The sequence below is a fragment of the Nanorana parkeri genome, unplaced genomic scaffold, assembly GCF_000935625.1.
Source record: "Nanorana parkeri isolate BGI_ZX_2015 unplaced genomic scaffold, ASM93562v1 scaffold55, whole genome shotgun sequence".
Lineage (NCBI taxonomy): Eukaryota > Metazoa > Chordata > Amphibia > Anura > Dicroglossidae > Nanorana > Nanorana parkeri.
The window spans coordinates 2,677,297-2,690,099 of record NW_017306323.1 but is presented as its reverse complement, the minus strand read 5'-3'; the positions used below and the strand labels follow the sequence as shown (position 1 = coordinate 2,690,099).

The 12,803-nt window shown below is 42.5% G+C and overlaps 1 protein-coding gene across 1 annotated transcript in view; it reads right to left on the bottom strand.

Annotated features, from left to right (window-relative positions):
• The window catches only part of TOP2A (topoisomerase (DNA) II alpha), a 44,901-nt gene that overhangs the window by 20,067 nt on the left and 12,031 nt on the right, over positions 1-12,803 (bottom strand). The window contains exons 11-27 of the mRNA XM_018576021.1: positions 12,091-12,229; positions 10,873-11,030; positions 10,201-10,326; positions 10,012-10,122; positions 9,813-9,918; positions 8,616-8,725; positions 8,408-8,500; positions 7,247-7,361; positions 7,049-7,170; positions 6,599-6,747; positions 6,265-6,496; positions 5,876-6,010; positions 5,590-5,790; positions 4,040-4,235; positions 3,865-3,956; positions 1,365-1,505; positions 415-498 (exon numbers count right to left, since the gene is read on the bottom strand). Coding sequence (XP_018431523.1) covers positions 415-498; positions 1,365-1,505; positions 3,865-3,956; positions 4,040-4,235; positions 5,590-5,790; positions 5,876-6,010; positions 6,265-6,496; positions 6,599-6,747; positions 7,049-7,170; positions 7,247-7,361; positions 8,408-8,500; positions 8,616-8,725; positions 9,813-9,918; positions 10,012-10,122; positions 10,201-10,326; positions 10,873-11,030; positions 12,091-12,229 — 2,310 coding nt within the window. The remainder of the gene's footprint in view (positions 1-414; positions 499-1,364; positions 1,506-3,864; positions 3,957-4,039; positions 4,236-5,589; positions 5,791-5,875; positions 6,011-6,264; positions 6,497-6,598; positions 6,748-7,048; positions 7,171-7,246; positions 7,362-8,407; positions 8,501-8,615; positions 8,726-9,812; positions 9,919-10,011; positions 10,123-10,200; positions 10,327-10,872; positions 11,031-12,090; positions 12,230-12,803) is intronic.

Sequence of the window (12,803 nt, the reverse complement as noted above, 5' to 3'; positions counted from 1 at the left end):
AAATCCCTGCAGGGATAGATCGAGAAGTGAGTGAGCAACAACGGTATGTGTTCGCTCACTTGCCGATCTGAGCCGACCTGTGACAGTTTCATTGTCACAGGTCGGCTCAGATTATGAGGCTGAGTGAAAATCACTCGCCTCATGATTCTCCTTTAACCCCTTGGCTAATGTGCAGGAGTTTATGTCATGGGCAGGGCTTCTTTTCATTGGACAACACTCAATACACCCATATGCAGTAACACGTCCAAAACACGTATCTGTTTAGTGGAAAACGCGCAAAAAGCACTTAAAAAAACACGCAAAGGAAAAAACGTGAAACGCTGACGCCTAGGTATGAATAGGGACAAAGACAGGCTTTGCAAACCGCTTTCTGCAAATACTAAACTCTGCTTTAAGTACAACTTCTTAACTTACGTCGAGCTCTTCAATAAAGACCGCAAGATCATTCTTCCACAAGTCGGATGGAGACTTCTTTTTAAGATCTTCCAACTCCTTGATCTGAAATAATAATATATTTTTGTTATTTCATGTGGAGTATTTCTGTCAATGGAATCTGAATAGTATGGTCATACAAAACACGAGGAGTAAAAAAACATGCAGTACAATCCCAGCCGAGAAAAAAAGTAAAAGAAGTTGTGCAGATCAAAAAAGTGTAGCGGGAAGAGACTTTTTTTTATTAAAGGTGAGATGGAAGGACCTAAACTCAGTGAAAAGTTAGGAGAGTAGTCCCCTGATACAGCGCTAAACGAGAGTGGGGACTTATGGATGTTACTGCTAGGTGTGCTGCTTCTTTTGTGTGCGGACCGGGGTGTCAGACATTTGTCAGTCAGAACAGAAAAAAATTAGGAAGGAAGCGCTAGCACCAAAATGTGACTTATGAGGAATTAGTGGGTCCACGTGGGGTGTGGACCACCTGGGTTGGTTGATGGAGGCTTAAGGAAGTGGGGTGTGTGGAGGCTGGAAAGAATCCGGAGGTAGGGCAGGGGCGATCAGAGTAAATAAAAAACACAATGGTCAGAAGTGCAGTAAATATCAACTTACCATTAAGTGAGTGAGGACTGCACTTCTGACCATTGTGTTTTTTATTTACACGGACAAGCTGCACACATTTTACACGCGACATCGCCGCGATCACCCTGAGGGCTGGCCTCAGTGGCCTTGTGGGGAATCCAGGCCTGACTGCAAGGTCCATTTAAATAAACATCTTTATACACTTTTACAAATTAAGTTTTGAAACAGGGATATCGTCCAAAAGAGACGAGTTGTGAGCAATATTGGGTAGGGAAAACAAACATTTAATTATAAGTTAAAGTTTTATAAATCTCTGCAACAAGTACACAAGCATGCTTTCAGCGTATGCAGACCTTAGCATCTCTCTGCTTGCACAGCTCATCCTTCTTCTCTTTGGTCAAGTACCACATGGGCATGTTAAGGAGATAATTGAAATCTGGACCAGTAGTCGGAGCTTCACTTTCTTCCTCTTCAATCATCTCTCCAGCTTCCTCCTGGATAAAAAGAAAAATCATAAAAAGATGTGAACAGAGTACATATTGCAGGAACATGCAATCTCATCCCCAAAGCAAACAGCTCACAGTATCAGACTATACATAGCTTCTTTGTGTGCTCTGTACACAAAGTAGCTTTAGTTAAAGCTAATCTAGACGACAGTTACCATCGTGGAAACTCTTAAGTGTTGCATTTGATGCAATACACGTGATAAGTTCTACGTTTAATAATCTGCATATTACCTGTCTTGAATGCTATCAATTAGGGTACACCGATTTTTATTTTTAACGTCAAACTCTTATTAAAATATGCAAAATTTTAATAAAATCTGTTCTGGTGATCACTGTTTAAAGGTGCAAATAGACCTATCGATTATCGTTCAGAAATAATCCACAAATGGTCTTTCACAGTGTGTGGCAAGGGACGGCCGGTCACACACCTGCGGCTTCTATGTAGGTCAAGGCTCAGGGCACCATTGACACCTTTGAGTCATCAGTGGAACCCCAATATCTGATATGGATCGGTGATCTTGAAGTATCTGTCCTCTTCACAAGAGATCCAATTGACCACCCATACCCAATTTTTGCAGGCCTGATGCCTTGTTTCCACTGTTTGGGGACATTAATTTGTTGCCTCTTTTAAACTTTATGGTCATCACCACAGGCGTGCACACACCGGCTCTACCTGAGTTAATTGCCTCCCTCCTGTTGAAGCGCGATAACTGCGCGAAGTGTGTCAATATACCATCCTCTCGTGGTTCAAGGTAATACTTATCGATGATAATCATGTTATGCATTTATGTATTTATTTAATTCCATGTTTAATCTATTTAATCATGTCTACTTAATATTCTCATTCTGGAACTGAGTGGATTGGGAGGCTTCTACTACAGTTTTTAATCATGGCGATCTTCTCTATTAACTTTATCAATTAATAAATAAAAATTAATCTTTTGAATTCATTTTTACATTTTGATTTGTCATTCTTGGTGTCTAAAAAAAATCCCACTTTTCTCTTGCTCATTGTGTCTTTCGAACAATAATCGATCAGTTGAGGGAAACTGAACGAATTTTTTTTACTTCTGGCCAAGTTTTTTGAAGGCTGAGGGTGTAAAAAAAACCTTTATTCGTATTGAACGAAAATCGTTGGATTCGTTAATAAAAGAAAAATCGCAACAAGAACACTGCACATGTGCAAACGAAAATGTGTTCTGTGATCAACGAAATTCGGTGAGTTGGTACGGCTAACGAACGATTAGTGAAATCCACATTTGTCTGTGCACGATGGGCTATTTGAGCTAGAATTTTACAAAAATGGTTCTTGGCAGCAACGAAAATTCCTATCCAAAAATCTATAGGTGTATGGCCAGCTTTTGAGGGGATTTCTCTCACTTTGGAGACTTCCTTTTAAAAATGAATTATGAGGAGAGTGATTTTCACTCAAGACTCATAATCTGAGCCGACCTGTGACAATGAAACTGTCACAGGTCGGCTGAGTAGATCGGGAAGTGATCAAAAACATACTGTCGCTCGCTTACTTCTCGATCTATCCCTCCAGAGAGCCGCAACTGTCACTCACGGTTCCCTGCAGGGATCCCCCCCAGCGCTGATTGGCGTAACGGACGGGGGAGGGCACAGCTGGCTCTGCCTCTGGATACACAGCCAGCTGTCAATCCCACAGCTGGGTGGATCCAGAGAGCATGTCGGGATCCGTTCCGGCTGCAGCGTCTCAGTATACCGCGAGCTGTAGCTCGTGGTATACAGAGCTTTGGGTCAAGGGAGAACGCTAGTTTCTGTTCTCCCGTTACCGTTAGAAGAACTATGGGGAAAAGCCCTGACCCCATAGTTCTCCTTTAATCTCTGTTTCTACATGACAAGAGGTTTCCCAAATGGGTAAGAGGGCAAACCCCCCCGCCAAAAAAAAACTATTCAAAAACAGGACATTAACCATCCTCTGACTTTGTTTAACTGTATACACACGTTCAATTCAAAAACCATGCACCCGCTATATAGTAATAAAACTGGCCTAAGATCCGCCAATGAACAGACCATGGCTGATGTCTGGGGAACTTGTGTATTCTATACATGTGGGGTTTTTTTTTTAGACTTCTACCGAGAACATGCCTTCCAGTATGCTACCATTGCATATCTGACCCTCTAAACAATGTAAGGGGCATGCATTTCATGCTGGTGAAAGGTTTAATACATCACTAACAAACAAGAATACAGATCAGGAGTTCTGGATGTGCTGACTTGACATGCAGTATACCAGTTTCAGATCAGTAACTCAAGTACTGATGCTTGAGACCTCCAGAAATTAGTATCAAGTTTTGGCAGACTTTTGATAGGAGTTTATTACCTTTTCCTGCGTTTGCTTCCAGGCTTTTACTGGGTCAGAGTCATATCCCCTCTGGACTAGCATCTGGATGAGCTCTTTCTTAGGTTTGTTTTCTGGTTAAGACAATTGGAAAAGCATTAGGAAACAGACCCTGACCCATCAAGAGTCAGCACAACTTGTGATGCCCTTCTCTTACCAATTACTAGTTTTCCCTCAATCTTCTCCAGAATAAACCGGGCCTGGTTACTAAGCCTGGAGGATTCCGCCGTTAGCATGCCCAACAACCAATCCTTCCTAAGTCCATAGTAGCGAAGACGCAGAGTAAAGAACTCTCGCAGAATGTCCATCACAGTCTCATATTTTCTCAGGCATCCCGTGTGATCAAACAGCACCTAAAAATCCAAAATAGTTCAGACTGATGTAGAAAATCTAAGTTGTAAAACACGTAGAGCGATTAGTCAAAGTAACCTTTGAATGAAAACCAAATTTAGTTTCTGAAACAGTAAAAAGGTGTGCTGTCCTCTCCTTAGACTAATAGAAGATGCAATTGGGACAATGAAAGACATCTAAAAAGTTTGTCACAAAATCGCATTCAGATTTACCAACTATGCAACGCAATGGCCTGACTGGAGCTAAATCTAAAAGGATTGTTCAGGTTGGCTTTTTCTGGTAAGAAAAGGCAGCGAGGACGTTTAACAAGAAAAGGCTGTGAGGTGCTAAGCAGGGCTGCAACGACAAGATTACAAAGGAAAAGCGCAAACACCTAGCACAATAAATTTGGTAACAAATAGGGAAAACAGTGTGTGCGCAACATTATTACTAGGAATGCGCCGAAATTTCGGCCACCGAAACATATCGGGCAAAAATGGCACTTTTGGCAAAATGCCGAAATAGTGGTGCATCCCTGCTTTCTCTCCTCCCCTCTGGGGCACAGAGCAACACCCAACGGGGAGGAAAGAAACTATCACAGGAGGCCGAGCGGTGCAGGGGAGAGGGCTGTGAACGGCCGGCGTCTCTCCTCCCTGCACCACCTCCTGCGACAGATCAGGAGAGCGGCGGTGTGGGGGCGGAGACAGCTGTCACAGGAGGCCAGCTGCGGTGGAGGAGTTAGCTGTCAGATTGAGCTCTCCTCCCCGCACCGCTCGGTTAGCCTGCAGTGACAGCGAATCTGGATGGAGAGCGGGTACAAGCACTCAGTTATCGCTAAGTGTTTGTAAATAATTGGAGTACACAGTATGTTTGCTATATCCCCAATTATGAATGAAGAGGAAGTGCTCTACATCACCTCCTGTCCCTTCACGATTGTGGATATGATAAACATACTATGTCCACAAGTTATGAACAGAAAGACTATAGAGGCATCCTGTTCATTTATAGCAGGGGCTGCAGAAAAAGAGATGAGGACAGTGTCCTCAATCTCTTTTTCTACTTTAAAAAGGGAAATATCAGGGGTCTGTTTAGACACCTCTAATTTTTGTTACTATATTTATTGCGCTAGGTGGTTGCGCTTTTCTTCTAATTTTCATTATTGCAGAATCCTCTCCCTTGGGGAACACACACACACTAGAGTTGACAGACAAGATTACACTAACAGGAAGGAAGGAAAATATTTAACACGACCAACTGAACTCAGGATGAGCTTTAGCAAACTCGGCCTTTTTAGCACACACAAAAACACAACTGCACTTTGAGGTCAGTGCTTAAAAGTAAAGCATAAACAGAAACGATCATGAGTGACAAACCTACCATAGAGTTGCATGTAAGAGGAGCCTGAAGCTTAAAGACTTTGTGCAGACCAGCTGCCTCGGCCTCAGCCAGCTTGTCCTCAGTCAACTTAATGATGAACTTTACTGTGGTGTCCGTGTGATATTCTTTGTAGTCTGTAATTAGAGCGGGAGTCTTTTCTGTCCCATTTAGCATTGGCTCCAGCACCTGTTCCTTGTAGTTCTGCATGAAAGGTTGAAAATTATAAAAACCAAAACAGAACACAACTGGAACAAAAAAAAAAATTAATTGTGCTGTGGGAACTCACCTGTGTCCATGTCCTAACAGGCAGCTCAGAGATTTCAAGAGTGGTTGTGTCAAGAACGGAGATCTCACCATTAATGATAAACTGGTTAACACCAAGCTCCTGAATCATTCCCTTAAAGTTCTTGTAGCTTGGGAGCTGTTCAAGAAAGGAAAACCTCATTTTCACATGTACACATTTCACAGCAGATGAGAAAACACAAAGAACCTTATCAAGCTAGGAAATATGGGGAATTCCTACTATCCAAACAAATTATAAATGGAGAGCGACGGTAAGGATACCCTCACTTCCTTAAATATAGAAAAACATGGCAAATGTACATACAATTACATATCACTTAACATTATCACTGCTGAACTGTCAAAGCACTAATGTCAAACGACAAGCCTTACCATTAGCTGGGGTTCTTCTCCATCTAGCATCCTGTGAATGTTGCCTACTATTTCCCGGACATCATAATTTGGGATTTTACAGGACCAGCCAGTACCAATACCCTCTGCGCCATTCACCAGTACGGTAGGAATGATTGGAATGTACCACTCTGGTTCAACCTTCTGGTTGTCATCATAGATGAATTTCAGGACACTGTCATCCATTGAAGGGAAAAGGAGGCGAGCCAGTGTGCTGGAAACAAAATGAGGCAGCATAAGTCATATGACAGCTAGTGTACATGCATCATGTGATAAAACTACATGCTGCCTATTTCTTTTTTTCCAGCAAACTTACCTAAGCATGGTGAAGATGTATCGAGGGCTGGCAGCATCTTTGCCACCATGCAGTCTGGTACCAAACTGACCAATCGGCTGTAAGAGGTTGATGTTGTTGCTACCCACAAAGTTCTGTGCCAAGTTGATAATGGTCATCATCAGTGAGGCCTAGAGGATTAACAATAGAAAAATGGTGGTTAGCCACACACCAAATACCAGCATCACAGTAATAAAATGTAAGCAGCGACACGTGTTCAGGATATTAACCTGAAATAGCAACTGTTACAGGGTATGTGTACACATTCTAAGTGTTAGTCTCTCCGCAAGAGATTGAACAAGCAGGAGAGAAAAAGCAAGGCCAGTGCCGACAAGCAGACAATGCCCTGCAACCCAACCCAGTGAGCAAATCATATCAGGCACGGTCACATAAGCAATGTAACAAGGCTTAATACCTATGGATTCTACTTACCTCACCGTGATGATATGCTGACATCTCAGCCACAGAACCAGCCAGTTGGGCAACCTTCACCTCTCTCTTATCATTTCTTTTGAAACAAGTGAACAGCACTTTTCTCTGTCCGGGCTTCAGACCTAGTGCCAAATGATAGTTTTAATATGCATTTCAGAAACATATGACAATAGCTATAGACACAACACATATACATACCATCAACCAAAGATGGGATGGAGCGTTCGTTGTCAGAGTTGGAGAATAGAATGAGTTCTTTGTTAATGAAGTCGTTGTAGGTCAAGTACTTTGTGGATTTCCCATACAAGAACTCCTGAAAATGGTAAGGCACAAAATAATTGAACTGGTAAATAGGTGGTCTTGTTTTTAAAAAGCATTTAAACACAACTATAGAGAAACACATCCAGGAATCTAACACTCAGACCCTACTAGCCTGGTTTAGAACATACCACAATATTAAAAAAATATTTTGAATGGTGAGGGGCTAGACTGAATTTTTCACTGGACCTTTTAACCTTGTTGAACCTATGACTGTTACAACACTCCGAGGTTAGCTTTTAAGCAGAACTTCTGGTGTTACCTGCTGAACTAAGTTTCTCATATTTAAAAGAGAAGGGGTAAGTGTTTTTCCCAATAGTTCTCTTTAAAAGGTAACGGGAGGACATATACTAACATCACCCCGTGACCCAAACCTCAGTATATCGCGGGCTACTGCCCGCAATATACCGAGAGCGCCACAGCCGGGACGGACCCCAACAACATGGCCGAGATTCACCCAGCTGCGTGAGTGACAGCTGGCTCTGCCTAGCTTCCCAATCTTCTTCCAACTTTCCGATCACTATACTATGAGGATGAGTGGAAATCACTCACCTCATAGTTCTCCTTTAATAGGAGAGTTCAAAGGCTAAAAATGGTGCAACTTCTGCAGTCTAATGTGTTCTCCCCTGAGATTTTGTTTAGGCCTCCAATACAGTTTTCTCAGCCTGCTTAAGGACCATGATGGATATCTCCAAGCTATCAGTCAGCAAAACTATGAAGGCCTACAAGCCATCATTGAGCAAAACTATGAAGGCCTACAAGCTATCACGGAGAACTATGAAGGCCTTACAGCAGGATCAAACAAAGTTCAACCTCGCAAAAGGAGAAATTAAAGTAACCTCCTGTATGCCACAAAATTCAACTTTCCATTTTAGACACATTAAACCTTCTGTTGTCCAAATAAACCCCCTTATACTAAAACTGAACTGATTTCTGTTCTATTTCCCCTCCACCAGGGATCCTCATGTCAGGTCTAAACTACAAATGTAAATTTTTGGAGATAGGCAAACGTTTACTTTAAGAGGCATTTGTAAATCTCACCTCTGGCAAACCATGCAGTTTCCTCTGCCTTCGGTTTTCCATGAAGTTTGTCAGCCATTCCTTGCGGTCGTCCACCTTCTTCTTGCTAAAGGCCTAAAAAAAAAAAAATGCCTCCATGTTATTTGTAATTTATGGCAGCGTAAAGAGACAAGTATATAGACCACAATATTGTGTAGGTTTACTTCACCCTGCAGAAACATCCTCTTACCAGGGTGATCGCAGCATCGTCTATTGGGCCACCGTATTTAAACGTAATTCGATGCCTCTCCATATCCGCAAAATATTCCTTTGCCTCTTTAGCCGTGCTGGTCCCCAGACCTAAAGAAGAATCACGCAAGATAAGCAAATTGCATTTAACCAAAATGTCAACGCAGCAGCAAATTGTAGAATTAAGGCACAAGGGGAGGGTTGCAACTTCCCCAGTTATTGGTCATTATCCCATTTCTCTTCCGTGTGACTCGATACCCTTTTGTTTCGGCGGCTTTCACACTTGGCAACCAAGTATGATTAGCAGTAGCAACTGCACAATTTGCATGGATCCCTGAGCAGATATAAACGTTTTATGCACTAGATTATATCCCATCTTAACAGATGACACTAAGGCTTCTTTCCCAAAAGAAAAAGCCGGCACGTACAGCTCTGTGCACGGCCATATCGCGGGAAGGACAGGTGCTGTGTGTGATTAGTACGTAGCCCGTCCTTCTCTATGGGAGTATGCGGCCGTATGCCGTCCTACGCTAACCTCAAGTGCAGGACCGTAGGGGTGCGGGTGTCCCGGCTCGGATGCAGACAGGATCCATCCAGTCAGCATACGAGTATGGACACCTGCACCGACGTGCCGCACCTGTCCTTCCCGGGAACTGCCCGATACGGCCGTGCACACAGCCCGGAGCTGTACGTGCTGGCTTTTTCTCATGTGAATGAGGCCTTAAGCTAGCTTCTTATATTGGAACCTCTAGAGCTGGAAAGTTTGGAGGAGATCTCAGTACTAGGAGTGCCTTTGGGCAATAAAAAATAAACTGCATGTTAACCTAAAACTAAAATCCTTTTGGATAAAAATGTATACACTACAATTCTGTAATTATTTACAGGCTTTTTTTTTTTAGCATGTGTTCTAATAGAAAATGTGTAAACCCTCTGCTACCAAAAAGGTCCAGGCAGAAGGTAACACATGCCAAGCACGGTTGGGCACCATGTAATACTGACATTCAGTGCAACAAAACCAGGTACACCATGTGCAAAGCTTACAGTGCCGTACAAAACTAGTGCGCCCCAGTGGACATCTATAACAAGGGTGCAATGTAAACGAGGCGAGTTTACACCACTGTGATGCCCCACCACCACAAGCATGGAAGTTGGTTCTTACTTGCCTGCCGAGCACTACCACACAGGGTTTAGAACAAACCTTTGTAGTACTTTATTTTCCAGCTCTTGTGACCATCATTCTGGTTCTTCCATTCGTCAAACTCTGGGATACTGTAGAAGGAGAGTTCCTGCTTATTTTTGGAAACCTGTGCGGGTAGCAGAAATTGGGAGATATAAGTTTGTGTTCTACACATGTACACACCTCTAGAATTATTGCCATTAAGCAAGAGGTTCCGCACCTTAATAATGGGGGTAATGAACTCTTCCAGGAAGCTGTGCTTGAGCAGAGATGGCCAGTTGTGATGAATGAAGTTAATAAGCAAGCCTTTAATATGGGAGCCGTCTTGATCCTAAATAAAAAACAAACTTAAGTAAATCTGATACAACAGATAGTCAGCTTGAGAAGCTGTAGCCCTCCTCTCCCTCACCTGATCTGTCATAATCATTAACTTTCCATAACGAAGACTTTTCAGAGATTCTTCATCTTCATAGTTTTTCTTGTACTGCAGACCCACAATCTTAATAATGTTGTTTATTTCGGCATTCTCCATAATCTGAAATTTGTGGACCAATCAAAGTCAGCAGCAGATAAACAGGGTTTTTTTTTTTTTTATAAATATGAAACATTTAAAGCATGCAATGCAAAGGATTTAGCAATATAGAGTCCTGTTTTATATTCTCAACTGTGCCATCGTCAGATGTACAATGTCAGATGACAACCAACTTCATTTTTGTGTGAACTGATACAATCGCGTGTGCGGTTACATAGAATATGTTGTGCAGGTATGGTGCCTGAACATATTACAACTACAAAAATAAAAAAAATAAGGGTTTCTGAAGTCAATATTTATATATTTTGAGTACTAATCCCCACCAGGGTACCCATCTACATGGCATTTGTACTACTATTCGGACTGGAAGTAGAATAGAAAACACCCATACACCTGATAAGCAAATGCTCACATTCAGAACCATCACAATGTGTTAAAGGACTCTGTTAAAGTAACCACATATGGTCAAAGCACACTGATAATGTCTGAAGTCCCCTTAGTAGAGGAATAGGGAGCAGTTTCATTTGGTTGAGAGGAAAGACCGCTTACCTGCTTGTGTGAAGCTTCCCGAACATTCAGCAGTTTGCCCCTCAGCGGGAAAACACCAAACCGATCCCTTCCGACCACACCTAAGCCAGACACAGCCAATGTCTTGGCTGAGTCTCCTTCAGTTAGGATGAGTGTGCATTGATTGGAAAGTTTGCTACCTGTAAAAGGAAAGGAAAACCACATGTGCTTAGACACTCTGCTCTTTAACTCCACAATCAACCAAAACCAGTTTTTGGAAAAGGTTTGCAATTCGTGAAACTAAGTTCACACACCAAGACTTTAACATATAAAACAGACAATTTCCATGCAAAAAAAAAAAGAAGTATTTCCAAAAGGAAAACTTTGAGGTGAATGATTTTCACTCATCGTCATAGTTAGAGCCGACCTGTGACAATTAAATTGTCACAGGTCGGCTCTATAGATCGGGAAATGAACGAACGCATAACCCCCCCTTCTAGATAGGCAGAGCCAGCTGTCAATCAGCCCGCAGGGTGCATCTCGAAAGACTTGTCGGGATCCGTCTTAGCTGTGAACTCTGTATATAGCTCGCAATAGCTCGCTATATACACTAAGCTTTGGGTCACGGAAAGGAAGTTAGAATCCTCCTGTGACCCTTAAAAGAACTATGGGATAAAAAGGTTACCCCATAGTTCTTTTAAATCCTGCTCTGTATAAATCCTTCACATGAACGCCCCATAAGCTCCTGTACACCAAAACTCAGCACAAAGCAAGCAAAGCTCTATTGCATTGTACATTGGTGTTAAGGTGGCCATATACTGTGAAAATTTGCATAGTGGGTACTGCTGTCGGCACCCTTTAGTCCAGCATCCATCGGTCAGCTGATCGAAGGAGCCGGTTGGAGAATCTTTGTACAAACAGGCCCGGCAGCCAATAAGTTTGCGGTCTGTTCAGGTATTCTGACAGCTGTCAATATACAAATGAAAACAGCAGGGATTCCACGATCGACACGTGCATAGTGTTGATGGGGGGAATCATTTTTTTTTTGTTCAGCCCACGGGTAAAAAAAAGAGAGCAGTGTATGGGCAGCTTTAGTCTCAAAGTGCGCGAATTGCAGCCAAAATGACAAATGCCTCACATCTAATACAGAACCAACACATTCTCAGTTTACAACACATCCAGTTAGAAGAAAGAATATAAAACCCCATAGTATAAAAGGAACAATGCAGAATTTCTCCCCAGGTGTTCAGTGACACGTACCGGCATCATTAGCATCATCAAGTTTAGGAATGCCTTTAATCTTTGTGTGCTTCACTGCAGAGCATTTCTTATTCAGCTGCGTCTGTGCCTTAAACTTCACCCAGTTCAAGATGCTTTCCACAATCCCACAGTTTGTGGCCTAAAAGAAGAAAAATATAAAGTCACTTGTTTTCCCACTACTTGGAAATACTTCCTTAAAGTGTATTTTATGGAAAAAATACATCTCTGCAATACAGGCTCATTTCCCCGTGTTATCTTCCAGAAATCCAGTGAGCTCTTAACTTCCTATAGTAAATATTGCTTTTGCCCAGACTGATACCATGTAAAGAGCTGAGCAATGAACAGATAGGAAGTAGCAGAGTTAATATTTCTGTAAGGCCTGGTTCACACCTAGGCGTATTGCATATGCGCGGTTGTCGCGTTTTTTTAACTGCAATCCCGCAGATGCAGCAGGGCCGTCCGTCCGTTTTTCTACTACGGGCGGACGGCAAGAGGTTAAAGGAAGAGCTGTAGATTGTCATTTCTTGCAAATGTACCATGGGCACCTCATGGTAAGAATGTGTCACTGGATGCAATGAATACTTCAAAAGCCTCCACAAGTACAGGTGAAAACAAAGCCGATTACTAAAAGGCTGTGAAACACTGCACACGAAGCGGCGCGGCGGTGTGCGGACTTTGAGTGCAGTGCGTTATGTCATTTTCACTCCGGGCAT